Here is a 27,376-nt window from a genome sequence, read left to right as displayed (position 1 = left end):
CTCCAGGCTTCCTCTGAGCTCCCCCCTCCCAGTTTTTCTTGCCTCCCTTCCCTGGCACAGCCAGGATTCCGAGCTGGCATGCTCCTACCGTTAATTAAGCAACAGCAATTAGGCAACACATTTTTAAGCGGTTCCCTCACAGCCGAGCTTGGGAAAAGGCTGGCTTCAGCATTAAACCGGCAGCTGTGTACAAAGTGCCAAATCAGTGCATCACAACGAGGGAACTTGATATGTAAACAGCCTTGTCAGTAATTACCCCAATGCTTTCCAGTGAATTGCTGCCGCTTCACTCCATTAGAGCCTCCACTTCCTCCCCTGAGCAAGCAGACAGGGATGCTGCACGAAGCAGGGGTTAGTCTGATGCTTAAAGCAAAGCCCAGGACACTTAACAGGAACAAGCTCGCTGAATATTCCGTGTTGTACTAACAGAGCCATGGTGACGTGGAGTGCTCCCTCCCAGCACGGCCTTGGAGGATTTATCTATCTCTCCCATGGGCTCTGGGCTGATGTTCGTAACAGCAGAGTGCTTTGGAGAGAGGCTGGTTTTCCACAGCCCTTGGAGCTGAATTCAGATATTGCTGCTCCCTTCTCAGAAACTCCTTGGGAGGGGCCTAGCAGATAACAGGGATGGGCAGGCTTCCATCACACAGACAGGGAACTGGACCTAGCTTCCCTCTTGGCTCCAGCAGGAACCAGGGGCTTCATGTGATCCACGTGGTGCCGCAATCCCGTTCCAAGATCCCTGAGAAAAACGCTGAGCAGCTCTCCCACAGCCAGCAGCAGCTGCAGGGTAAGCAGTGCCTGCAGGATGGTCCGAGGGGCCAGGCTCTGGCTGTGATCACCGGGAAGCAGCCACATGGAACAGCACTGCACAGCTCTGCTCTGCGCCTCCTTCGCCTCCTCTCCGTGCCTTCGGCTTTCACTGGGACATAGGAGCAAGGCCACCTTATCCATGTGTTCAGAGAAGCCTCGAGCAAAATTTAAAATTATTTCCTGGTGGTCTCTTCGGTGTTTTTTTGTTTTGTTTTGTTTTCGTTTTGGGGGTTTTTTGAGGGGGTTTTTTTGTTTGTTGTTTTTTAATAAGGGCTATTTCTGCTCTGCTGCAATAAACAGGCGAAGGTTGCCAAGGACACCCAGTAAATCACACACATGCTCCGCCCCTCACAGCTGAATATTTACAAATTTCCGAAGTGCTGAACCTCTTCAAGCCATTCAGCTTCTGCTTTCATCTGTAATATCTATCCCAGTGCTTCTGAGATTTTCCTGCAGCTCTCCCGAATTAACAAGGATCGGAAACCAGGCTTGATCTGTAACCCTAAAGGTCAATCACATCATTTTGCTTCAACATGCTGAACAGACAAGACAAAAACAAACATATGAAGTTTCTCAAAGGAATATGAATGAAGAACCCTCTCCCAAAGGAAAGCAAAAGCCCTAAAGTAAGAAGAGTGATTTAAAGTAATTATTTCTATGTGTCTAGATAGTTGTGACACATGCAATGCCTGGGTGCAGGACACTCCAAGCTATGTGGTTTTTCCTTCTATTCCCAAGAGGTGATAAAAACATTCCTTGCTACTTTACAAGAGTGACACCACAAAAATGCTGCATTTAAATTTAAGTGTAGTTTCACATATCTGAGGGGAGTTTAGCAGCCTCAGGTCACGCACAAGCAGTTTGTCCCTACTCAAGCTCACAACACCCGTGCTATGCTGCAAGTATGCAGGAATACCACTCAAGAAAAGGGAGTTCTTTACAGCCTGAAACCACTGGGAACACCAAACTGCAAGTTCCAAATTAAAAGCCACCACACAGGATTGCCCTGATTTCACCAACATGGGCAACAGTGTCTCCTGGGCTCCACGGGTTGCTCCACCTGGTACCACTGCTTGGGTTCAGTTCCCAAGGAGTCAGTGGGTACTGTGGGCATGCCTTAGCTCTGAGAAGATGGCACACAGACTCCCAGCTATACAGGGATGGTGGGGTGTGCCCCACAACCTGCATTTCAAGGACCAGAACCAGAAAGGTGAAAGCAATGCCATATCTCCAGCCGATGAGAGTGGCTGGTTCTGCCCCTGCTACCTGTGCTGCCCAACAGGCTTTCACATTCCGAGGTCTAAAGGTCAGGTGAAGAGAAAAATACTGTCACTAGCAGTTCTGAGCTATGGGCCTGGAGGTCCAAGCACGTCAAAATGATTCCTTCCAAGTCTGAACAGCCGTTTAACCATGGCTGAAGGGACTGCACACAGCTGGAAGTTTGAGTTCTCTTGCTCCTGCCAAGGCAGAAGAAAATCCAGCATCCCCGAAGTAGCTTCAAAAATAGCCTCTTTCCCTAATGGCCCCATTTCCACCTCCATGAGACTGGTGGGGAGACGTGGCTGTGTGTCACCACTCATGGCCCACTCCTGAGCTCCAGACCCTGCGCAGCGAGACTCAGACCACAATTCCCACCAGCACTGCTCTGGCTCAGTGCAAGAGAGGAAATCATACTCCAGGTAAACATGGACTATGGATTAAAACTCCATGTTTGCAAGCTGTGTTTTCTCAGTAGTCAAAAATAACCAAATATGAAGTATCATTAAACCTTTTCCAGGGACCTCACTTTCTAGCCAGTATTCAACTCTCAAAGTAACATCCCTTGTTTCTAATTCATGTACTGCTTCATTGCCTTTAATAGCACTTTACCCCAAATCTGCACTTTCTCTTCTGCCTAAAGCACTAATTTCCATTACCTAAAGAGGTATCAAATTCCAAATTTTTGCTGCAGCTTCAGGTTTTCACACTCAGGTTACAGACACCTCATTAGCCTCCCCACATCTGGTTCAGGCTACAAGGTGTTCGTTCTGCAGCACGCCAGAATCAGTCAACACGACTGTCTGGTTACGTACAGGCTCCAAAATGTCTCATGTATAAGAAAAAAAAAAAATAAAAAAATTAAATTAAGCAGATGGCCCACAGAGCACTGAGATTTGCAATTTTCTTCCTGGAAAACTTCTGGTAACCCCAGTTCCAAAAATAATACTAGGAATAACCCTCTGTGTGGGAAGGAAGAATTTTCTAAAAACCTTTGATCTCTGTGTTCCTGAGAAGGGAACTGACACATTAATCAGAATATATTGCTGAATGGGGTTACTCTCTCACACCACAGGGCAAAACCAAAGTGGGTAGTTAAACATTGGAGTCCAGCTCCTGAAAGAAATTTACTGTGTTGGGTTTTTTTTTCTCCCCAGGGTATTTTTTCAATTAACAAAGCAGAAACATATCAGTTCAGCTCTTCCATAATCCCTACTATCATCTCTCCCCTAAACCACTGCTTATCTCCTACTAAAGTTTCTAACAGTTCTCACCCAGAATTTTATGCATGTATCTGGAATTTTTATTATGTATGTATGATGAAAATTTCCAAATATAATGAATTTATCCATGGCTACAAGCCTCATTTCACAGGTGTGTGCTTGGTGAGAACTTTGGTGGTTACACTGAAGCAATAAATCCAGGTAAGTCAACACTCCAGAATAACCTTGGAGCATTCCAAAACTCAAGGATAAATGTCACACTCTCCTCTCCCACCTAGGTTTCATTGCAATCCAGAATTTACAGAAAGAACATTTTCCAGACTGGATGCCCTGCACACATCCTCCTTTCCATAACTTATCACCACTCACAGAGGTCACCTGCGGAGGACACCCACCTGTTCATCTCCTCCTTCACCTGATCAGTGGGAAGGGCCCTTGTCATCTAATTCCCCCTTTTGAGGAAGCTTCCTCATTTTGGAAACAGCAACTACAAGCTCTCACTGGCCCTCCTCCCCATCCTCCAGCAGCAGCAGAGCCAAGTCCCCTGACACACGAGTGTGGTGCCGAGCTCACGTCCCCTTCCCAAACTGCCTCTGTCTGTAGAGGCCACAAGCTGACAGCATTTGTTTGGATTCCATTTCTGGACAAAACCTTGCTTGAAGCATTTGATTCTTCCACTTCCCTTCTGTAACATGAAGCAATATTTTTTCCCCCTATAAAAACTGAAATTTGGAGCATGCAACCTAAGTTTCAAGGTATTTATAATTTTTGGTCCATGCACTCTCAGCATTACCCTGCCAAGTACTACTTGCTGCTGGGAAGAGTGACAAAATGTGATTAGGCATTAACAAGTGAACTTTAACTTCACTATAGGATGGAAAATGGAAGAGGGAAAAAGGAAAAGGGAAAAAACAAATGGTATCAAACGCTTGTCACTTTTGCAGTGACAAGTGGGATGATAACCCTGCTCAGTGACAGCTCACTCACAGACTGGTCTGCTATTGCCTATCAGCAGTTTATGGCAAGTAAAAAGCCAGGAGGAAGGGAAGACAGGTTATCAGCTCTCTTTGGAGATAACAGAGTGAGGGGGAAGGGTAGAAAGCACATCTCCAGTTTTCCAAAGACAACTTTAGCCCAAGGAGCACACATTCTGTGTGGCTTTATCCATTAACATGATTGCAAGAGACACACATGTTGAGCTGCTTATTGATGCTTACATCATAGAGGATATGAAGGGATATAGGAAAGCAGAAAGTCTGCTACCCAGTTTGGATAGCAGGGATTTGGCACAGCTGTCTGACCTATATTAACTTTCCATCCACTGGAGTACTACTTGGAGGAGATTCTTAACCACTGTTTTTGTATCCTGTGCTTCGAGTTTGTAAAACAAGTTAATTCACAAAGAATCTGAGTTACCTCAGAGGAAGAGAATTATGAGAGACTTCCTCTGTCTGGATCTGATAATTCATTATCCAGTGCAGGGGAATTTGCTTATAAGTAAAACACTAAGGAACTATTGTCTTCACCAGTAGTTGCAGCTTCATGGAGCTATGGAGCTGCTGTGGAGCAGGCTCAGATCCCCTGCTATGACCTTATCCTGTCCACCAGCTCCCAGCAGGGCAGGAGGCTCCCTGACTGCCAGCTGCTTCCAGAGCAATACCCTGCAGTTCTGCCCTGCCCTCTCGACCCCTCCTCATGAATCTGGCAGTGTTTTCCAACCTGACAGGCAGCAGCACCCACCATCTCACACTGGTGTGGAGAGCATGTGTGGCCATTGCACTGCACACCGTTCTGCAAGGGCTCAGCACCATGAACTCTCCTGCCCTGGGAACTGGAGAATCCCAGTGAACAACAGGAAGTATTAAATCAGCATCTCCTCTGGAAAAACACCGCAATAAACCCCCCACGGGACTCTTCTGCTCTTGCTCTTTTGGCCCTGAAAACAACTTCCTCAGCAAATGAACCTTCTCTGTCAGGAAACGCTGTCTTTGTCCATCCCATTGTCTCCAGAACATCTGCGCATGCTGTCAGTGTTCTCGGGCAGGCAGCATCCCCCCAGCCTGTGCCTGTGACACAAGGAAGAGCCCTTTCACAAGCACTCTCCTCGTTCCCTGCACAGTGTTAACTCAGCCTGGCACCTACAAACACGAAGGCCACACCTGATCTCTGCAGTGATCTGATTTCTGCAGAGACCTAAGGGCTAGAGTAACTTGAAGAATGCGGGCTGCTCCTGCTAACAGCCTGTCCCTCTTCCATCAGTCCTGGCATTCCCACTGCAGGACACCAGCTGCAAGAAATGCCAAGTCTGTGCTTTGGGGACAGTGGAACCAAGTTAAACACACATCCAGCAGAGTTGGGGCAGGGACAAGAGGCAAGAGAAAATTGCTCTGGTCCAGGAGAGAGGACTGAAAGCAGTTGGCTTTCTTAAGCTGGAATCAAAAACACAGAGGGGAGCTGAAAACACACTTCGGGTGCAGACTGTCATATAAAAAGAAAGGTGATGAGGAACCAGAGTATAGCCACTGGCCTAGTTTGTACCATGTAAAAATGTTTATCTAGGTATCAGGAAAAAGAATGCCCAACTTCAAGGTCATTTTCCTTTGGGAATTCAGGATTCTCTTCAGGAGAATTTTAGAAACACATATAATAATCTGGCATGTACCTATCTCAAGAAGATAGATGTACTATATATGTTTTTTAAGTATCTTTCAATGCAGCATTCACATGAATTGATGATCCTTGAGAATTAATTACAAATTCTGAAAGATCTTGAGCACTTTTAATTTAGAAAATTTGCCAGGCCAGGTCATTTGCCCCAGTCCTTAATGAACCACTTCAATTTCTATCTGTCTTTTATATTGAAAACAAGCATCCTGTTTGTGCTCTGACCATGTTTTTCTGTCCTTCCTTGAGTGCCCAGTGCTGGCCACTCTTGGGGACCTTTATTGTAACTGGATACAGCTGCTCTCTGTGTCAGCTGCGTAAAAACAAAAACCAAAAAACATAAACCTCCTCCTCCCCCAATACCATTAATCATCTGTTTTCCAGTGCACACAAATATTACTAAGAGTAACATCAGCAATAACAAAAAGCCAGGGACAAATAGGTTTTCTCACTAGAAAATCCAAATGTAGTTTTTGCTCTGCACTGCCATGCCCATAATGTGTTCCTTTGAGGTGCTTCAAAGGAGCAGAATGGCAGGCAATAGTTTGGGACACATCTGGTATTGGGCTCAGGTTTATCTGAGAGGGATCTTAATTGAAACAGAAAATTCGTAATTAAGATTGGAATCCCTAATAACCTTCCCAGCACCCAAACAGGAAATTCTAGGAAACTGTTTCCCATCCAACTCTGGCTCCTCCTGAAACCAAAAGTCGAAGGAACCCTATGTTGGCCAGGCACATCTGATTTTGTGTTGCCCCTTGGCACCCAGTTGAACACAATGGTATAGACATGGGAACAGATGAAAAAGCTGCTGGACTGATATAATTGACATATTTGAAAACAGAGGTGAAGAAAATCAATCTATAGAGCAAGATCAGTGTGTCAGGGGCAGGCAGGCACTGGTGCACCACAGCCTCCATCAGCCCTCCCCTCAGTTGGTACCTCCACCTTCTGCCTAATTTACTGCTCCCACCCAGGGCACTCCTGAGCCTCTGGTTGATTCCTCATGCTGGGAACATGCCTCGTTTCAACTGAAGCATCTATTGCTTGAGAAACATCAACAAGTCACTTGATGAAATTTACATAAGCACTTTACACCTTTTAGGATATAAATAGCCAAAGGAAACTGGGATTCATCCCAAAACACACTAGACAGTCCACATTATTAAGTGGGTGATACACCTGCCTCATTCCCAGTCCTTCATCTCCTCAAGCAAGATAAATGGCAAAGAAAAAAACCCAACACCCTCTAAACTTTCCTTCTGCAAGGATTGAGTTTCCATGAGACTAGTCTGCCTTGGCTGTGAGCTGGAAAATAATAAACCAGATCTCTGTTCTTTCTCAAGGGCCAAGATGAAGAAGCTGTACACAACCAAGAATTAAAAAGCCCATGACTCTCTATATTTTCCCAGCTCTGCTCCAGGCTGGCTGCTTATAACTGAAGATGTGAAAGAAGAACAGCAATTCTCTTCCCAGAAACACTTTTAGTCACGTGTCCCACACAATACAGGCATCTTCCAGCATCTTCCCCATCTGCCTTCCTGCATCAGCACCACAGCAAATTCCCAGCCCAGCAAGGGTTCCCATCTCTAAGTGCCACAGGAGCTAGCACACAGTCCAAAATATGACAATCAGAAAATGTCCTGAGTCCCCAAGAATGAAGCAGGAAGCCAATCATCTCTCCAAGAAGCCAACACCAATGCTTGCATTTGGAACTTCAATTCCTGCATGGAAAATACATGAAAATCCAGGTAATTCCTCTGATCTTTCCCTGAAAGATGAATCAAGTCCCTCAATTCTATTTTTAGCTGAAACCACAACTGGGGGGCTGCAAGGGTGGGAAAACCTGGGAAGTCTGAGATGCATCCTACATCACGTCTGGCCTGCACCTGTGTGACTCAGCAAGCTGTGAGGGGGTAAGATCAGCATCTGTGGTAACCATGAGCCTCCCCCTCTCCTTGCAAAAACATGCAGTTGTGGCACAGCCAGACTCTGAGCAGTGTTTTTGGAGGTGAAATAAAAATACTTTCCTTATCTAGCAGATTAGAGCAAGGCTTTCTCAGCAAGGATGTGAAATGTCTCAAGGAAGCAGCTTTAGCACCACAGCTTTTATGGTAAAATGGTTTCCTGCATATCAGCCAGAGAGGGATCCAGGTCAGCATCCACACAAAGACACCGCAAACCTCTGGCTTGGAAACACTAAAAAAAGACCAAGAGTGTGTCTCTTGCTCTCACCTGTTCACAAGTGTGGATGCACCAGGAGTTGCTTCCCCCTCACACCCCACCTGTGGGTTTGGTTAGGTCTAACCAGAATTACAGGGTGGCCAAGAGTGGCTTTATTGATGAGCCTGACAGCATCTGGCATGGGAAGGACATGAATTCCAGGTGTCAATTCACAACAAGTTTAGAGCAAACATTCACAGCTTGTTGATGAAGAGATAATTCTTGTCCTCCTGCCAACACACAGAGCTCAGCACACCTTGTGGTATGGTGAAGCCTCCTTCCTTCTGCAGTTACCTCAAATGAAAACGTGCAGAGAAAACCCTCCCACTTGCACAGGAGCTGGAATATACCACTGAAATGAAATAAAATTAAATTAAATATAAATTAACAAAGGGATTGTTTTCACATCACTGGAGAGGTTCATGCTCTCCAGAAGAAGCCCTGCTGGTCCATTTCCCACTGCCACCCTTCTGGCATACATTGCTTTTTTGGTTTCTTTTTTTGTCATTTCCTATGGAAGGCAACTTACTGGCTCTTTTAGTCTTCTAAACTGAGTAATTCTAACAAGACATGGTGTGATCTGTGGCAAAGCACATGATCTCACTTCTAGTGCCTTCATATCTTTTCATCTTACCAGGGTGGTTAGTGCCTGATGCCCAGAAGATTCTGACCACGGGCACAAACCAAGAGCAGGGAACTCTCATTCCTGCTTTCTCCTTGCTGAACACTCTCAGTAATTTATTTACCACATCAGTGCAAGCACTGCAGGCTCTATGAGATGAAAGAACTCCAGAAGTTTGTACACCTGTTACTGGCTCTGAGCATCCCATCCTCTGGCACAGAGCACAATTGCACACTGGCTCTGTGCAGATTACACATGAAAGAATCATTAGTTAGAGGGGGAGGAAAAAAAAAGCCATAACCACCATGAAAGAGGAAAGCTGTTAGATGGGGATTCTGTGCTTATTCGCTCAGCTAAGGTAAACTTCTTGCCTTGGACTTCCCACAGCACAGCCAGGATTAACAGCTTTTCTTTCTCAGGATAAGAAGTCTTCTCATCTTCTCTTCTTGCTTCAGCAACTTTGGATTGGATATGAGCAAGTAACATGTATAATTTCTGCCTGATTGTACCTTGTTGCTAAAGCAACAAATAATGTTTCAGTTTTTTAGTTAATGAAATTGATTAATGAAATTTTGAGAGAGAAAACAAAGGCTTTACTAAACACAAAACATCAGCTAAGCACTGTGAACTTTTCTTAAATTCCCTAGAAATGAAGAGCAGCTGCCTGGCACTGATTCCCCCAGCAGCAGTAACTCCAGTATTTGGAGCAGCTCTGGGTGCTTCTGAAAATAGACATGATCTTGTGCCAAAGAAAATAATCCCTTAATTTTATAGGTGTCTGAATATGAAAAAGGCTGAAAATGAGAATGTCTGGGGAGGAATATATAATGCATTGCCTAGTGTCTAAAAAGGTCTTTCCTTTTTCTCTCCAAGCGTCAGCAAGTGAAAATTGACTTGATTTAAACTGGTAACTTGTGGGGTTCAGATAGAAAACATTTTTACTTGATGTTCAGTTTGCCACTGACTTCAGCTGTTTGGGCTTAGGCCACTTAAAAAACAAGCAAACAAACAAACAAAAATAACCAAACAGTCAAAAATTAAAATATTTCCCAAATTCTAGCAGTATCCCACAGCAAGGAAAAGTCCTCAGCAGTTTCATGTAGTGGCTGCTGGCAGAGGTTTGCCTCAAATTTTTAACAGGATATTTTAGCCTCTCTACATAGCAACGGCATACATTGTTGTTGTCTCCTTGGGTGAAACCAGATGAGATAAAAAATTGGCAAAAAAATACTTTTTTTTTTATTTCTGGGAACTCTTCTGATCTATGTTATAAGTAGCAGGAGGAGTCAGGCTAGAAGCAACCTGGAAGGGGCATGGTAGTGAATATGGGAAGGAGATATTTGTGCTGGGGACTTGTATTCTGGGGAGGGCTGAAGTTCCTCTGCCAGGAATCCTGCCCCAAAGAGAAGGAGCAACAGAGAAATCTTCTGACTGCTCACACCACAGTGCCCTGCTAGACCAATGGTCAATCAATGACTCAATATACAAGGCTCTGGAACAAATTTTAGCAAGAAGGGAAAAGTCTCACCAGAGCACACCACGAAACTCCAGAGTTATTTAAAGCACAGAAAATACCAAGAATGGCCCATGAAACGGCAGCTGTTTGAGACTGGTCTGTTATAAACTACTCTAAAGAAAGCACTGAATATCCTAATTATGCTGAAAATTATACAGGTCACCTTCCATATTTAGTAAGAGTGGCACAAAGAGAGCCAGGGGACAGGACGCATTCTTACTGCTTTAGCACGATGCCAGCCAGATCCATATGCAGTCCTGGCCTTCTCCCCTGTTATTTAAAATACAGTAAGCTGTGCTTTGCATTCAAGGAAAAAGGGGTGTGAGGGAATGAATCCAGACCTTTGTGGGGAAGGTTTCAGTGAAAAGGCTGGCTGCTTTTCTGTGGTTACTGAGGTAATGAAACTTCAACAGGGGCTTACACAATGTCAGAGTGGAAGAAATTCAAAGCATCTACAAGAAGGGTTTTAAGTTACTCAAAAGCCTTACTGATAGGATTTCAGAGCCAGCTACTCTGTTTGGACACCAATGTGCAAGTGAACACATCTTTCCAAGCCACACGCAGCCAGGCTACTCATACTCCCAGTCTTGTCTCAGCCATTCATAAGCAGGAGTGTGAAGCAGCAGGGAAAATCAAATAAATTACTTCATTCCTCTGGGGATATGACCAAATGAGAACAAAGAAGCAAACAGTTACAAATTCAGGGTGCCATATTTTTGGCAAGTTTTCTTCTGTTGGGGAACTAGGATAGATGCAAGAAATACAGCTGTTACACTTGTTCCTAAAGCTCTGCACTCACCAGTGCACACGAGTGTGTATGCACAAGAGAGCTCCAAGATCTCCCTCATTTACAAGCCTCCCTGCCCAGCTCTGTGGAGGACAGCACACAGCAGTTTAACACACAGACACTTGTGGGATTGGATACAAAGATGCATGTCTGGGGTAAAGCAGAGTTGGGGGTACTGCATCCCATGCCAGAGAAGTGTGTTCTTTTTGTTAAGGCAAAGGCCAAAAGCTCTTGGAAAGCCTCACTTTATAGTAGAAAAGGTGTTTATGGCTAAGACACTCAATTGCTAACCTGGGACCCATCAAAACACCAATCATTGTGAATTTTCTTCTGCAGCAATCCATGTGTCTGTAGTGCAGAAAAGAAATGTGTCTTTGCTTGCTGCTGAAGACCAATGTCCTACTGACAAATCAATATGAAATCTTCCACAATGAACTAGGAAAAAAGTAGTAACAGATTTTGGGCATGTTTCAGTGATGTGAAAACCCACATTACCTGAGAATAACTCGGGTTAAACCTCTCTGCCTACCTGGTCTGGAGGATGAATCCCTCCTGAGGAAGAACCAAATCCCCTGTGAGACAGTGCTGGCTCTTCCACACACCTGGCACACAGGCTTTAGGGAGTGAAAGCAAAGCTATGTGGCCTTCAAAACCTTCAAAAGTGACAAGCTGAGAGACACAAACAGCAGCTGTTTGCTTTGTGCAGGGTTGAGACGCTGTGAGGTATTACCATCAGCTCCCTCTTTCCCAGCCACAGTGAGCCTGCCTGGCTGCTTCAGCCCCAGCATGAACTCTTGCTCCAATTTTCTGCAGGAAGAAATTAAAATCCAACCTTTTGGCAAGTTCCTCCTTTGGAAACAAACCAAACCCATCACTACTCATCCTCCTCAAACCCTGGTACAGGCAAGTACCCCTCGATACAACAGCATCCCCATGACCTCCTCCTCTAGCTTGGCACAGGAATCTGCCAAACACATTTGATGCTGTGACTCCTTTCCCTTGATCCCTTTTCCATTTCTCTTCCCTGCCCCACTTTTCTTGCTTACATTTCTCTTTTGACTCTCCCATGGGTGAAAGACAAACCAAAATACGCTCCAGAGCTGAAATTTCAGTTCACCTCATGGATTTGAAATCAAGCATAGTATCAGCTTTCCAAAGCAAATCTCAGTGGATGTTGAAATAATTATTTTTCCAGCAACGATTTTTTGTTTGTTTGTTTGTTTAAAGTAAAGCAATGTGAAAAATAGATAAAGTCTTGCTGGAAAGGGAGAATGCCTGTCTGCAGCTCTCCTCAAGCAGTGCAGCTGAGACAGGATGAGCAGTCAGCCCTGCTCAGCCCCACGGCTGATGGGTCTGACCCTCCTTGCAGCAGCTCATGCTGATTGTAAGGGTCCTGCTGATGAGGTTCACCAGAAAGAAATAGGGGTGTGTGTAGAAGAGAGTCACAGTAATTTATAGTGAGCAACAGAACGGGATTTATGGCATTCAGCAGTGGTGTGTTAGAGGGATGGGACTGGATTTAGGACATTAGGACATTTAGAACACTTCACCCTTCCTCCTCAGACAGATGTGTCCTGTGAAATGAAAGCTGCTGCCCTTGGACAAGGCAGCTGGCTTTCCACATTCAGTCCAGGTCCCAACCAGAAAATTCTTGTAACTCAGGAACCACTCCAAAGAAAACCCCTGAGTCACATTCCTTACAATGATCCTATCAGGCCTTCAAAGGCCCAAAACAAGGAGAACCATTATTCTGCAGCCTGGCAATGATTCTGGACTCCCACTCATCTGAAATTCTCAATTTCTCCAGATCCCAGGGATATTATCAGGTTTTGAGGGCCCTTTAAACAGCAGCAGGAGCACGAGCAGCAGCTCAAGGAGAAACATCTGGAATATACATGCCAAAGGTACTGAAGTCAATGAGATCTCTGCAAAGGTAGTAAGGAACACCTGACTGCAAATGTCTGCTGTATGGGACACAGACGCTGCTCTGCTGACTGTGAAGGAGCTTTAACAAGGGGCTGGAAGCTGACCTGGCCTGGACCTGCACAGCTGACATCCAGGTCTCCTCTTCTGCATGTAGGACAGTTGTGACAGTGAATTGTCACAGCTGTATGACTGCTCTCCTCTGAGGGGACAGTTAGCTCATGCCCTGCTAATAAGCCAGGCAGCAATACTGACTCTGAGCAAACTGCTCCATAATTGGCCTTTTGCTGAACAGGACATCTTTAATTAATCTGCTACTGTTTATGTGTGCTACTCCCGCTGGAGCTCACTCACAGAGCATGGACACCATGCAGCACATCTGACATTCCCCAAATATGTGATGTCTGTCCTGCCTTACAACACCGAGTGCCTGGTGTGTAATTGCTGCACATCAAACCCACTGCACAGAGTGCTGGGCTGGAGCAAACCCAGCCACTCCTGTCCTGCCTCCCAGACTGTTCTGGTGTCTGGGTCACACGCTCCCAAATCAAACACAGTTGGGACTATCAGGCGGCTGCTACGTCTAAGCCCGAGCTCTGCCAGATCCCATCTGAGCAGTGTGCAGAATGAAAACCCAACAGGCTGCATTCAACACACATGCTTCAATGCACAATGCAGCTGTGCTTTAGTAAGTCATCAGGCAGCAACCTAAGTCATTAGAACAGATGTAAGCCCACAGCAAACAGAGGCACCGCTTCAGCTCTTTTCCTTTGTGAATAAGCTGCAGCACACTCCCTTCAGTTTATCCTAACAACCTCCATCTCAGTGCTTTCAGATTAAAGGACAGATACACCTATACCATTAGACATTTTGCATAGTTTTATTGCTAATATCAGCAGGTCTCAAATCCAGACACCTGTGAGGACTCTGCTAAATCCATTACCAACTTATAGTGCAGTCCATCAGTCAGTGCAGTTGTCCTCAGTGTGGACTAAGATCAAAGTGTACAGCTCAGAAGGCTTCAAACCCTGCTATTTTCAGCAGCCTTTGGTACATATCTCTGTCTGAAATTCCCTAGCACTGACATCCTTCTGTTGTCACCCGTCACTGGTTGGACCAAGTCTCTGCACTCAGCAGCACCCTGGCTCTGAAACAAGAGATAGGCAAGTGCTGCTTTTTGGCTAAGCAAAAGCAGATCCAGTTTTCTGTGCTCAGGACTGCTAAAGCACTAACTGTAGATAAGAGCAGAGGGCCAAGCTTGCTTGCACATAAAAGGGTGAATATAGCACAGCCAAAATTCTACTGCGGTTTTGCAGCAGGGGAATCTACAAGGATAACTTCCAAAATACCTGATGATCCCCCTGACACAGAACAAACACTATGAAAAGAAAAGCAGATTCTCCCTTGTCTTCCTAGAATCTTTACCTTTCCAACCCTAGGACTCTAGAGCAAACAGCAAAATTTAATATAGTTGAACTTTCATCTGTCTGGGCTTAGCTCTCCTCCCTCAATAGCAGAGAATAACTTCCCAAACTGTAATTAAGTGGCTTAAATAAGATGGACAGTAAAGTGGTTCATATATATTGACCCAGCTGTACCATTGACCAACTGGCACTTAAAAGATCTGATAGCAACATCAGCACTCTATTTCATTTGGCACAGTAACCCTGATCACTTCCCAAACACAATCCTTTCCAGGCTTGAGTACATTCTTACCCCAATAAAATAATCCCTCACTCAGGGGCTAAGCACTGCTGGCTCTCATACCTGAGTACTCCCTCCCATCTCAGGTCAGGCAAACACCAGGAGGGTTTTCCTGTTCACCTCCCCAGCTCCACACACATCTGTGCACGCAGGAAGAGCCAGTGACACACATCTAGATCATGTAAGAGCTCAGCTGGCAATCCTACTTTGTTACTCAGCACAGGTTGGCTGCAACACCAAAACAACCCCAGAGAGCAGCACAGAAGATCCCAAAGGACCTGGAACCCTTTCTGAGCTGGGCTCCACCACTTAGGAGCTGAGCTGTAACATCCACCATGTAAAACAGCAGCAAAGGGACAGGAATGTAAACAAAAAGCCTGAAACATGCAAACCTTCACTATCTAATACTTCTCAAAAGCATCAAGAAGGACACTATGGCTTCTACACTGTGCTTTTCAAGACAGCTGAGTGTAGTGATTGCTGGCAACTCAGTGACAGCTTTAAGCACTGTAACTTTCAAAGAGGAAGTCCAGATGAATGGCTATTCAGGTCTGTCTACCTGGTTTGGTTGGATTCAAAAAGGATTAGAAGCTAAAAATAGTTTATTTAGGAGTCTATCATCCAGCCAGATTTCACTGCGAGGATCCAAAAATATATTTGGAAAACAGAATCACAGTGATTAAAGAAACAGTGATTTGGAGTTAAAAATGCCACTGTGCAAAGCCTTGTGCTACAGTGCAAAAGTCATTTTCTCGACTGTTTTGCTGAGCTACCCAAACAGTAATCAGGTTGGAATGAGTCTCCCAAGATGGGAAAATCTCTTTTGTTAAGCTCAGATATGAGTCTGGCAACATTCAAAGTATCATAACCTACTCCAACTTCCAGAGGTTCAGCTATCACAGGGAAGAGTGCAGCTGCCAAAACTGAAACTGTCCTGCACATCCCAGGCCATCAGGGAGCTGTCTCCTCTCACAGCATCCAGGCCTGAACTGTGCCTGGGCACAGGGGAACAGCCAGGCACTGATGTTGTGCTTTTGTTACACCCAGATCCAGAGGCTACAGGAATGAGACCTAAATCCAGCATTAAAGCACTGAGTGTGGGTAGGATCTGCCCCTTTAGAGCGCGTGAGTCTTGTCAAGGAATGCTCAGTGAGAAAAATTCAGCCAGTTTGGGTGCTGGAGAGCAAACTCCAGCAGCAGGAAGGGTGGCTGGGGAGCACACAAAGGTCATGCTGACGGCAGGCAGGAGTTCAGCTTCAGTTTCCCCATGAGGCAGAAGTGCTGCATGAAGCCAGTCCAAGCCAGGCTTCAGCTGGAACTCAGCTGGAGACTACAACCCAGACATGACATTACCTGGGGAAACAGCTCTGGGGCAGCCTGAGGATGTCCTTTGCATCCCCACAACACACAGGACACACCTGCAGTGAGCTACCACAGTCTTGCAGCCCAGCCTGGGCTGCACAGAAGGGACGTGCAGGTGACAGCTGAGTGAACAAGCTGCTTCTGGAAGTGGCACATCGCTGGTTTATTTGCTATTTGCCTGCCCTGTAACAGGATCCAAGCTGAAACCAAGTTTTACTGAGCAGCACCACAGTGAGCCAAGGTAGCTGGCTGGAGGAGTCTGTGACTGACCCTGGAGTGACAACCCTGGAGAAGCAGCAGAGCCCCCTGGGTACCAGGGTGCAAGACTTATGTTAAAGAAACTGGAGTAGGGCTGCCAACCAAGGAATCACCATCTGCCAAAAGACATTCATATTTAAAGCAAAGGGAGCAGTGGTGACCAGCTTCCCTAGCAGCCCACAATGGGATCTGAAGTTAGAGCAGCAGCCTGCAGTGCCTACACACAGTGTGCTGAGTGCACCAGGCTAATTAGAGCACAAGATGCACCAGCACCACTCACTCAGCAAACCCTGTCCCAACCACCTGCCCTCAGCAGCACAGATCAGGACTCTGCATCACCATGCAATAAAAGCATCTCCCAGAGCAGCATAAGTTTCATCTACAAAAACAGCCTTTCCTCACCCAATTCTGGAGCTCAGTGCATCTCACAGCTCTTGGTTAACAGCCTGCAAACACATCCACAAGACCAGTGCTGCCCACAGGTAATAAAACTCCTGTCCATTCTTAGCCTCTGCAACAGAGAGACCAGCAGCTCCAGAAACAGGAAAAATGGAGATAAGACGCAGTATCTTCCTCCCTTTCACTGAAATACTTTGCTTCATCCACAGATCCTTTGGATGAGGTTGGCAGCCCCAGATGAGGACGTGTTTTCCAGCAGCAGAACAGTTCAACATACCACAAGTCAGTGCTCTTCCTTTCAGACTATTTCAATGAAACTTTGCAGTTCCTAATCTGCTTCCAAAGACACGGAGTAACTCAGGTCACAGAAGCCTCAGAATATATATAAACCTTAGAACAGGCAGTACCTTGGCAAAAAAACACTTTAAAAGAAGCTGTCTAAGCAAGGGAACCAACAGACCGTGCTTCAGTCCCTGGGCAGTCACAGAAACACCTTCAGCAAATATTTTGAAGGATATTTGCCAAGCTCTTTCTCTCTGTACCCCACTGATCTTTCCTGGGAAGGAATACAGCTAGCTCCATCTTCAAAAGCAGTTGCACCCGTAGCCCTGGGCAATGAACTTCAGCACATCTCCCCACTGCACCCTCGGGAGTCCAGCCCTGACTTCAAAGAGCTGTGGGTGTAGGCAGTGCCCTACCTGCAATACTTTGAGGCACGATTTGCCCACCCTTTTTTTTCAAGCAGAAGGCTCTGCAGATTCATCTGTGCTCCCACTTCTAACTTTGACAGAACACAGCACAGTCTCAGGCTCCTATTTCTGCTGGGATATGATGCGAGACCAAGGCCACCACTGCAGCTGCTTTGGAAAACCCATGGTGAAAAGCAGCATGTTGGTGTCTAACAAGTATTTTTGTGGTTTTTCTGATTTTCTTAATTTGGGTACACTGGGTACATTCTGGTGGTGCAGACAGTCAATTTCTGACAACGTCCCTTCATTTTCCTCTCCTTCACAAATTTTCTGTGACCTCCCAGATGCTCCTATGGTCCTTAATAAAACCTTTAGTGCTGCAAAGACAGAATCTTCTCCTGCCTGTGGCTAACCCACATGTAAAACCTGCTGACTGCTCTGTGCCCCTGGTGCTGGTGACATTCTCCTGAGCAGCCTGTTTGCAAACTCTGCAGCCTGAGAAACAGCATTAGGGCAGGGAGCATGGGACAGTGGCCAGTGCCACCAGGCCACTTTTCAATGGCCAGTGCCACCAGGCCACTTTTCAATGGCCAGTGCCACCAGGCCACTTTTCAATGGCCAGTGCCACCAGGCCACCTTTCAATGGCCAGCCTATCACCCCCATGGTGTGAGAGGACATGGTCCATGTCACGACAGCACGGTCAGTGTGCTGTCCCACACCCTATCTGCTTCCCATCCCAGCATGAGCACAGACTCAGCCTTTCATCCAATCCTGAAAGAACGTGTTTTTCTCCTCTTTTTTTTTTTTTTTTTTTTTTTTTTTAAGTGAACAAGAAGCTACAAGTGAGTATTTGGCTTTTACAACTTGTGGGCTGCAGCCAAACCCTGCCATATGTTCCAGCTAATACATGTGGGCTTTGCTTCTCATCCAAGAAAGAAAAAAAAGGACATTTATGAGTTGGGATTCAGCAGGATCATGTGGGAAGGAAGGGGTGGGGAAGTGATGCTATTTTTGTTGCTATAATTATTTGGTGGCCAAATCCCTGACCCTTGACGTCAGCCCTAGAGGGTCTGTTTAACTGACCAGTTGTCATGGAAAGAAGGTTGGGAGGTACAGGCTGATGAGGAACAGCTCTTTGCTGCCTAAACCCACCCACAGGCAGACCCCCTGCCTTCATTAGTCATCACCAGATGATGGCCAAGAAATAAAAATGTCAATACCTTATTGCTGATACATTGGCTGGAAACAAAAGCATCCAGGGAAGTTAGTGCCCTCCTTCCTGCCACCCGTTACTGCTGGAACACACGGGCCAAGTCCTGATCTCAGCCTCCCCAGTGAAGGCAGAGAAACTCCATGGCCCTCAGCTGGGTCACTCCAGGTTCACATCCATTTATCCAAACTCAGCCTGGCCTCAGTCCAGACTACACACATGGAAATGTGCCCTGTGCAGAGTACAGGGGTTCCTACTCCTTGGGAACAAATCCAATCACAATGACTAATTCATACCACCTCCAAAGGGAAAAACTAAGATAAATAGCCCCTCAATTCCTTGCTCCAGATGTCCAGCAGTGCTTTGAGCCCAGAATCCTGCTAGCAAGGCTCCAGCAGTGCTCAGGAGGTTGGCAGTAAATGTATCAGCTACTGACGGAATGGTTTCTCACCACTGCTGGTGCCATCCACGATGAAGTCACCGGTTGTACAAGGAAATTGGAATAATCCTTGCTGAAAACTCAGACACAGCTAGAGAGTACTGGGCAAAAGCTTGCTTAGCAGGGCTAAATTGCATTGCTCATTCACATGCAGTTCATCATCAGCTGCCGTTTGTTATTCCTGTGGCCAAGCACAACAAAAGGGCTCTGCAGAAGCCAGAGCACAGCTCTCAGACGTATGGATGAGATTTAACAGGCAGCACAAAAAGCCACTTAACAAATCCCAGCACACCAAGGCACATGGACAGGGCAGTTCAGCAGCAAGGCTCTGCCAAGGAGCAGCCAGCAGGGGAAGGTTCAACAACCACGAGAAACTACGGAGATGCAAGAAGAGGGAAGGGGCAGGTTCCTGGGTCCCATCCCAGCAGCAGGAGTCTGGGTTCTCCTGCACTATTGGTGCCCAGTTTTGTTCCACTTGGGATATTAACCTGCACTGGGAGGCCTTTAGGGCAAGATCTCAAAAAATCCACTCCAACCATGTGAGTCACCTGTCTCATCCATCATCCAAGCCACATCACCAGAGATTGCCAAGAAATAAGGAATTCAGGGTTACCTTGTTTTCTCCAAAAGACTGAGAAATATTGCAGGCTGAGACCCACTGCAAGTATATTTTGAGGCCTTGGCATAAATGCATAGGCATGAAGTGAGAAAAGAATTTGGCAAGACAAAAAGAGCAGCCCTGGCTATCAAATGGATGTTTACTAGGTTGTATGAAATGAGCCTGGTGGGTCTAAGACCAGTAGGTGTCTGCTGGTTATATCCTGATTTGCTAGGCAGTGCTGCGCTAATTTATTACCAGTTGAAATGACGTGGCAAACTGCAAACACCTCAGTTTTGCTTTTGGATTTGCTCTATTTAACAAAACCTCAAAAAAGAAAAACCAAAACATTCAAAAACCAAAATAAACCAGCAGAAAATCACTACAACCAGATAGTCTAATTTTTAGTAGTAATTTAATTTAGTAATTTTTTTTCACAAGCCCATAGGCAAGTCCAAAAGTTAAGACTGAGACTCCTGTGAAGACACAGACACCATCACAACAAAGATGTACCTAGTCTGCATTTGCTGGCAGCAAAATTGAACCACTGGGTCATCTCTTTCCCTCTCTGAAAATGCTTTCAACTCTTAATATTTTCAAAGTATTTCATTTGAAATGGTCAGCAAGAACAGGAGCAATTGGGTCAGTGTCCTGGGCTTAGGGCAGGACTAAATATCCTGCTCTAAACCCAGGGCACTGACCCAACCATCAAGACTCAGAGTTTTCCATCCCCATAAACTGGGTTTATTTTTGTCCTAAATAATTTTAACTTTCTGAGCACTAACATTTACCCTCTGCTGAGGAGTAGGAATGCATTCTCAAAAAATCTAAATAAAGAGACGTTCCAAGAGATTAATTCTGGGATCTGTTTATTTATCCAGTATCTGAGTAATACCAATTCTCAAGATTGAAGATAAATAAACACCCCTAATAGTAAAAATCCAAATAATAATGATTATCTGACAGTTTTACTACAGGTCTTTGTCTGAGATGTCACATAAATCCTGCAAAAACAAGACCAACTGCACAGGCAGACCTTGCAGGACAGGTGGTGCCTGTGGTGAGAAACAGCTGCTCCCCCAGAGACTTTAAAGTAAGAAGTTTTACACATTATCCTGTGCCACTGCCCAGGAGATGCTGCAAGTGAAACCACATTTTCCCAGAGGCTGTGGCTCACCCCAGGACAGGACCCAAGACAGGACTCCATTACCTGCTTAGGCCCATGCAGCCTTGTGGCATGAAGGAAAACTGAGCAAAATGTGCATGGAAAACAGCAGTCCTTGAGTGGAACAAACCAAATTCCCTCAGCAACTACATTGCTGTGAATCCAGAACTACTCCACAATCCCTAGGTAGGTGAACCACTTATCTGTCCCACAGACAAAAGTCTCTGGCCCTGTGAAGCACACAGAGGTAGGCAGCAGTGAGTAGTTACTCGAGGTGGAAAGAATTTGGTGGAGGTGTCTCAACAACCATCCCGAGGGTTGGTACAGGCACTCAGACACCTGAATGTGGCTGGTGGAGAGATCACTTAAGCACTGGCAGAGGACAGAACAATCAGACTGGAGAGGTCATTAAAGGCCGAGGTTTACATACACCACTCTCCTCCCTTGGGTCTGGATCCTCATAAATAGGGAGTTTTCAAAGGCAGAACTGGAGTCAGGCAATAATCTGTATCACAAGTGTTTCTGAAGTTTGGGCTCACACCAGACTCTTTTGTTTCTCTCATGCAGTCTTTTATCAAGTGATTATTGTGTCTGTTGCATTTCAGACATCTTGGTGGTGTGGGTGGGCAGGACAGCACAGTGTGACCCAAGGACACGTTCCCAGCAGTGCCTCCAGCACTGCCCCATCTGCTGCAGTGTGGAAAATCCAGCATTGAAGATAAAAGTGGAAGTTCTCCCCAAACAAAACCTTTTTTTTTTTTAAAAAAAAAAAAAGAAGCAGCTTTAAAGAACAAATAAACAGCCTCTCCTACAACATGGAAAACCTAAACATTATTGTTTTATGCTTGCAACACATGAAGTCATAATGGTAACAGAACTGAAGAACGTCTCAGACATGGCAAGGGGGAACTCAAGCCAAAGAAAGAATAAGCCAGACATAGTCAGACTCTTGCCCCCTTTTGCTCCACCTACAATCTGGCATTACTAAGAGAGAAGCAATGTCCAACATGCTGGGGACTTGTTCTATTTATTGTTTTAAACCCAAGCACAGACTAAAAGGCTTTTTGTCATCTAGATCCAAGGCTGGTGGTTACAGACATACATACATACAATTCCTGCCATGCTTCACTGATGTGCAACGGGGCATTCAGGCAAGTGGGGAGACAAGACCACTGCAACTCAGTATTTACAAAGTGGGAAGAAGTGCTCAGCAACAGCACACCAATGTCCAGGGAAGATTAAAACAGGCTATAGCCATCAACTCAGCAAGCAGGCCAGGGAATGCTGTGGCTGGGAACAGGATGACACCAAGGAAAGAGACCTCAAGGGAAGGGTCAGTGAGGTAGAAAAGAAAGAAGATTTGGTTTTGCCACTGACACAGTGATCAACTTTTCCAGGTTACTTGTTGTTTTTGGACCAAGCTGACTTGCAGGAGTTAGACTGGGACCTGGAAATAATGCTCTGCCACAGGGTTCATGGCAAACCATCCAGGGCAAGCTCCGACATGGCTCCTGAGTCAGCAGCTCACAGCAGCAAACGCTGTCACAGTGTACATTGTGTACATTTCCTCCTCCACTCGCTCTCAGAGCTAGAAAAACTCCAAAAAGCAGGGTTAGGAACATCATGGCCTGCAGGCTAGGTTTTTTACAGAAACAAGATGACTGAAGCAGGAAAGCAAGGAGGACATGACTAATAAAATATTTAAGAGGGCAAAGAGATCCCACCACACCCACCTGCCAAGCCCAGAGGGTATTTATTTGACAAAGACCAAGCAGCCAGCACAGAGCTGAGACTCACCAGCATTTGGCAAGCTGTCCAACCCATGGGACATGACAGCAGAAACCCACTGAAGAACCTTTTCACTATGGGCTGGAGAGCCCTACACACATTGCATACTTTCATCTCCTTCTCTGTTTCCACACCTTCTCAAACCCACCCCACCCTAACTGCCTCAACCAGATGTACCCACTGTATTTCCAAATTATCTGAAAACACCAGCTATCCTAGGAAAAGGAGTCTTCCTACTTAAATGCATATCCATAAGTTGCAAAGAAGTCTTGCAAACACATTTGGACTTGGGCTGCTTGTTCAATGCAATCTGTCTAGAGTCTGCAGAGATGCAGTCAACCTCAGGAGCCTGATCCTGAGCCCAAAGCAGGCAGAAACCTCCAGCTGAATCCACAAGCTGTCCCATTCCTGCAGTGCACCTCAGCACCCCCTCACATTATGCCAGAGTCACCAGAAATATTCAGATCACATCTATGAAACAGAAAAATGGTCTTCAGAAGACCACTGTTCCTAGTTCAGAAAAGTATGGATAAATTAGGAAATAATTGATAGGATGATGGGGATGATCACATCAGAGGCTGATAGAACATGTTTTTATAGAGGGATAGCACTGGTATTTTACCTACACACATCATCACGTCCCTGGCCCTTTACAGTGCTCTATTCAGGAATATCTTGAGCATCTTCTCCAAAGCAGGAGCAATGCAGCTCAGCACAGCTGCTGCTATTGTCCAGTTTAAAAAGTCCCAAAAAAGAAAAAAAAAAGAGTTTTCCACCAATTCGCTGCAGAGTCTCATTCACATCATCACAACTGGGCCAGGCTGTGTTGGTGCTTGCTATCCAGTGAGAGACCAGAGGCAGTGGGAGGCCCCAACCTGTTCCCAGGGCACCGAAAGGCAGCAGGAAGCTCTGCCTGCTCCCAGGGCATCTGGGTGGCTCTGCTGCTCCCAAAACAGCAGAAGCACACAGTGCTGGCCAATGTTTGGCTGTGCATCTGTCCAGCAGGACTGAAAGCTTTTGCTTTTCCTACCCCACAGGAGTGTTGCAATGATTAGTTCATGTATATTCAGCACCATTTTTCAAAGAACTGCACAAGAGCCAAACCCTTCAATTTTTTTCATCTGTTCCTTGCTCTGTCACTCCCTCCTGACGGGATGTGTTTCTCCCCTCCTGAGAAACAAACAAGCACGAGGTCAGCCAGAGTGGGAGGTGGGAAGCACATTCCAAGCTGCTCCTCTTCTCTCAAACCACAAATGGCACCAAACCCTGCCATCCTCCCAGTGCTCTGTACAAGTGCCCAGCATCCTGGCCTCATCATGCAGCCCAGGGAGGAGCTGGACAGGGTACACAGCAGGGTGTTTAACTTCATCTCATCTCCTCTCCTCTTCGGTTTCAAGAAGCAGAACACAAAGGTGCAGTGGCCACCCCCAGAGCCATGCAGCCTGTGTGTGCACCCACTGCAAGGCACGGGGGCTCTGCACAAGCCCTGCTATGCAGCTCCCCTTTTCAGACAAAATGCTGAAATTGAGCAGATGCTGCAGCCAAAGGGCGCGGAGCTGATGCATCCCAACCCTCAGGGAACATGCCAAAGCCTTGGCATTCAGCCTTGGCACGAGGGGATGGTTCACATCCAAGTGTATGACATTAGACCTTATGTTTGGTGCAAGTGCAGGCAAATCCCGTGTGGGGTATTTTCTCCTGTGCACAGACTTGTTGAGCCAGACCAAAAGGGCAATCCTGGGAGCAGAGCTCAGGTACGGGCAGCAGCAAGATGAGGACGTGGACAAATCACTGCAGAGTGCTGTGAGAGACAAGGCTGGTCAGCCTGCTGCTTACAAAACCCAAAAGCATCAGAAAGGGTTAAAGAAAAAGCAAGTTAAAACAAGTCTAGTCAAAAAGCACCTTCCCTTGGCTCCAGTGCCCGACACCCGGACAGCCATGCAGATAACGAGAACATCCACTACTCCATCTGAGAGCAGTGAAATCAGCGTCAGCATGAACATAAAACCCACAGATGTTGCAAAACTAAATTAAACTGAGTCACACATAAAATAAATTTTAACAGGGTTGTTTTCAACACATTGCTTTGATAAGCTCAGAATGCCATTTTAAATGAAGAAAATAACCACAGTCTCAGTAGATGCATACATGCAAGAACAGCCCATACCCCAAAATCTTCTGGGGTTTTATAGATCAATTTTACTGAAGTGGGAGACAAAACCCTATTACTTAATTTAGAGGAAGGTTTTTCAGTGAGTTTAACATCAGTAAGTCTGAAAAAGGTTTTGAAATCAGATTTGAGTTTAACATCAGTAAGTCTGAAAAAGGTTTTGAAATCAGATTAAGGAATCACTTAATTTTTCAGCATGACAAATTTTCTGTCACTTCCCACAGATGCTGACACTACACAGAGTATCTTTTATAGTAAGGATCATCAGCAGCACTGACATTGCACACAAGCCAAATTGCAGTTCCACTTCACCCCCAGGATTTCCTTCAGGAACTCCATGCATCACATGGCCACTAGAGTTTAAGCCAATGCAATTCTAGTCCTTGAGTAGTAAAACTGACATTAAGGCAATGACAGAAGAGGAAGCATAGAAAAAGCAATGTTGCTATGATTTTCCACTAGGTTTCAGAGGGCTGGTGGCTTGCCTCCTTGATGTTTCTGCATAAGCACTTCACCACAGGCACCAGCACTGCCTAGCAAAGACATTTGCTTCTCCACCTGGAAATGGATTTCAGCAGAATCACCCTCCAGGTGCTCTGCTATGCAGGTCTTCACCTATTAAATTGCCTTTAGTGACTAAAAGGTTATGAATGTGCTCAAATAAAGCAGAAATCCATAGGGAGATTTAATCCACAGAAATGCCTTAAACATTCCGCTTGGCATAAAACAGAATTCCCAGAGTTTCTCTCCTTGGTAGTCATGAACAGGAAGCCTTACTACAGGTAGCTGGCTCGACAGAGCATAAGTCTTGAATGAGTATGAAAAATACCATTAACTATATGATGTGAGTTGGGGGGGGGGGGTTGGTATTTTTTTTTTTTCTTCTCTGTGTTTTTTTCTTTTTGGCAAGGAAGTTCAAAGAGTAACACCATTTTTCTCAGGGACGGTGCCAGTTATAAGGCAGAAGTTACTGGGATAAGAGAATGATACTTTAGGCTGCTAAATATATATATATTTATACTGACTGCACACTGTTACTTTGCAGAAATACTACAAAGTACTTCACATCACATCAGTATAATGACCACTGGAATACAGTTATGTACCTTCCAGCTTCACTTACTCCCAGCTCCTGAAACATGGAATCAGTTCAGCTTGTCTGAAAGGGAAACACCTCTAGCAGAGGGCGTTGGGGGGATTACTGAGGGGTTTCTGGGGGTTTTCTCTGCAAACTGTAGGCAGACAATTTTCAGAATTATACTATGTTGCACCAAAAGAAAAACAGCCTTTCCCCAAAGAAAATAGAAAAAACACCCAAAACAAGACAGGAAAAGCACAGGTGAAGCAAAGCTGGAGAGACTCTTCGTTGCCATCCAGGATTCTGTCTCGGGAACTGGCCATAACCACTGACGCACACACCAAGGAGAACCTTGTGGGGACCATACCTGGACGGCTTGGGAGACGGCAGAGGGGGCACACCTGGGATGTTCGGGAGGATGGAACAGTGGAGAGGACAGGGCGGTTAGGAGGGGGCCCGCGGCGGGCGGTGCCTACCTGGATGTATGCGCGCTGCAGGTAGCTGTAGGGTACCCTGCGCTGGAAGTCGGAGCGCACCTCCTCGGCGGCGCGGTGTCGGGACACGGCCCCCAGGAGCGGCTCCTCGCAGCGCCGCACGCAGTGTGCGCGCCGCAGCACCGAGCCGAAGAACGGCAGGTCCCCGTCCGGGCCCGGCGCCGCCAGCCGCACCTGCGCTCGGCACAGCCGCCGGCACCGCAGCCGCGCCGCCCGCAGCTCCCGCCGGCTGCGCAGCGCCCGCTCCAGGCACCGCGCCGCGCCCGCGAAGTCCCCGCCGTAGTACGCCTCCACCCCGCTGGCGTAGAGCGCATCGAAGGGCTCCAGCGGGCCGCCCTCCGCCGCGCACCCGCCGCCCGCCGCCGGCAGCCCCAGCAGCGGCAGCAGCAGCGGCAGCAGCAGGGCCCCCCCGGGCCGGCTCCCGGGTGCCATGCCCGCCGCTCCGCCGGGACGCGCCGCGGGCAGCGCGCTCCGGGCGCGCTCGGGGCGATGGGGTTCGGCGGCGGGATGCGGGAGGGTCCGGGGCTCGGCGCGGCGGAACTCGGTGCAGTGCGGTCCGTGCGAGCGGCGCCGTGCAGCGGATCCCGGCGCGGTGGGATGCGGGGGTCCGCGCCGCGCAGCCCGGCCGGCGGGGTCCGGGGATCCGCGCGATGGGTCTCGGTATAATGGGACGCGGGGGTCCGTCAGCGGCAGCGGGGCTCGGTGCGGCGGGCCGGGGCTCCGCGGGCTCCGGGGGCCGTGCGCGGGGCTCGGCTCCATGCACGCCGGGCCTGGGCCGCCTCCCGCGCCGCCGGCACCTCTTAAAGGGCCCCGCGCCGCCGGCCCGCCCCGCCCGCGCCGCCAGCCCGGCCCCGGCCCCCCCGCAGCGAGCTGGGGGCGCGACAGCAGCCGGGGCTGCTCCGAGCATCCCCGCTCCCCCGCGGCCGCAGGGGCTTGTGAGTGACGTCGGGAAATGTAAATCGTCCCGGGGTGATGTCAGCGGCAGCAGCGGCG

General features: G+C 47.0%; 1 protein-coding gene across 3 annotated transcripts in view; it reads right to left on the bottom strand.

Moving 5' to 3' along the window:
* The window catches only part of P3H2 (prolyl 3-hydroxylase 2), a 62,049-nt gene extending 34,916 nt beyond the window's left edge, over positions 1–27,133 (bottom strand). For all 3 annotated transcript variants that reach the window (XR_004498695.1, XM_015638052.3, XM_033516723.1), the window contains exon 1: positions 26,366–27,133. Coding sequence is in view for 2 of the 3 variants with exons in the window: in XM_015638052.3 (XP_015493538.1) it covers positions 26,366–26,815 (450 nt within the window). In the remaining variant the exon portion in view is untranslated. The remainder of the gene's footprint in view (positions 1–26,365) is intronic.
* Positions 27,134–27,376: the final 243 nt, after the last annotated feature.

This window comes from Parus major, chromosome 9 (genome assembly GCF_001522545.3).
Source record: "Parus major isolate Abel chromosome 9, Parus_major1.1, whole genome shotgun sequence".
In the NCBI taxonomy this organism is placed as follows: domain Eukaryota; kingdom Metazoa; phylum Chordata; class Aves; order Passeriformes; family Paridae; genus Parus; species Parus major.
This window is presented reverse-complemented; position numbering and strand designations above follow the sequence as displayed.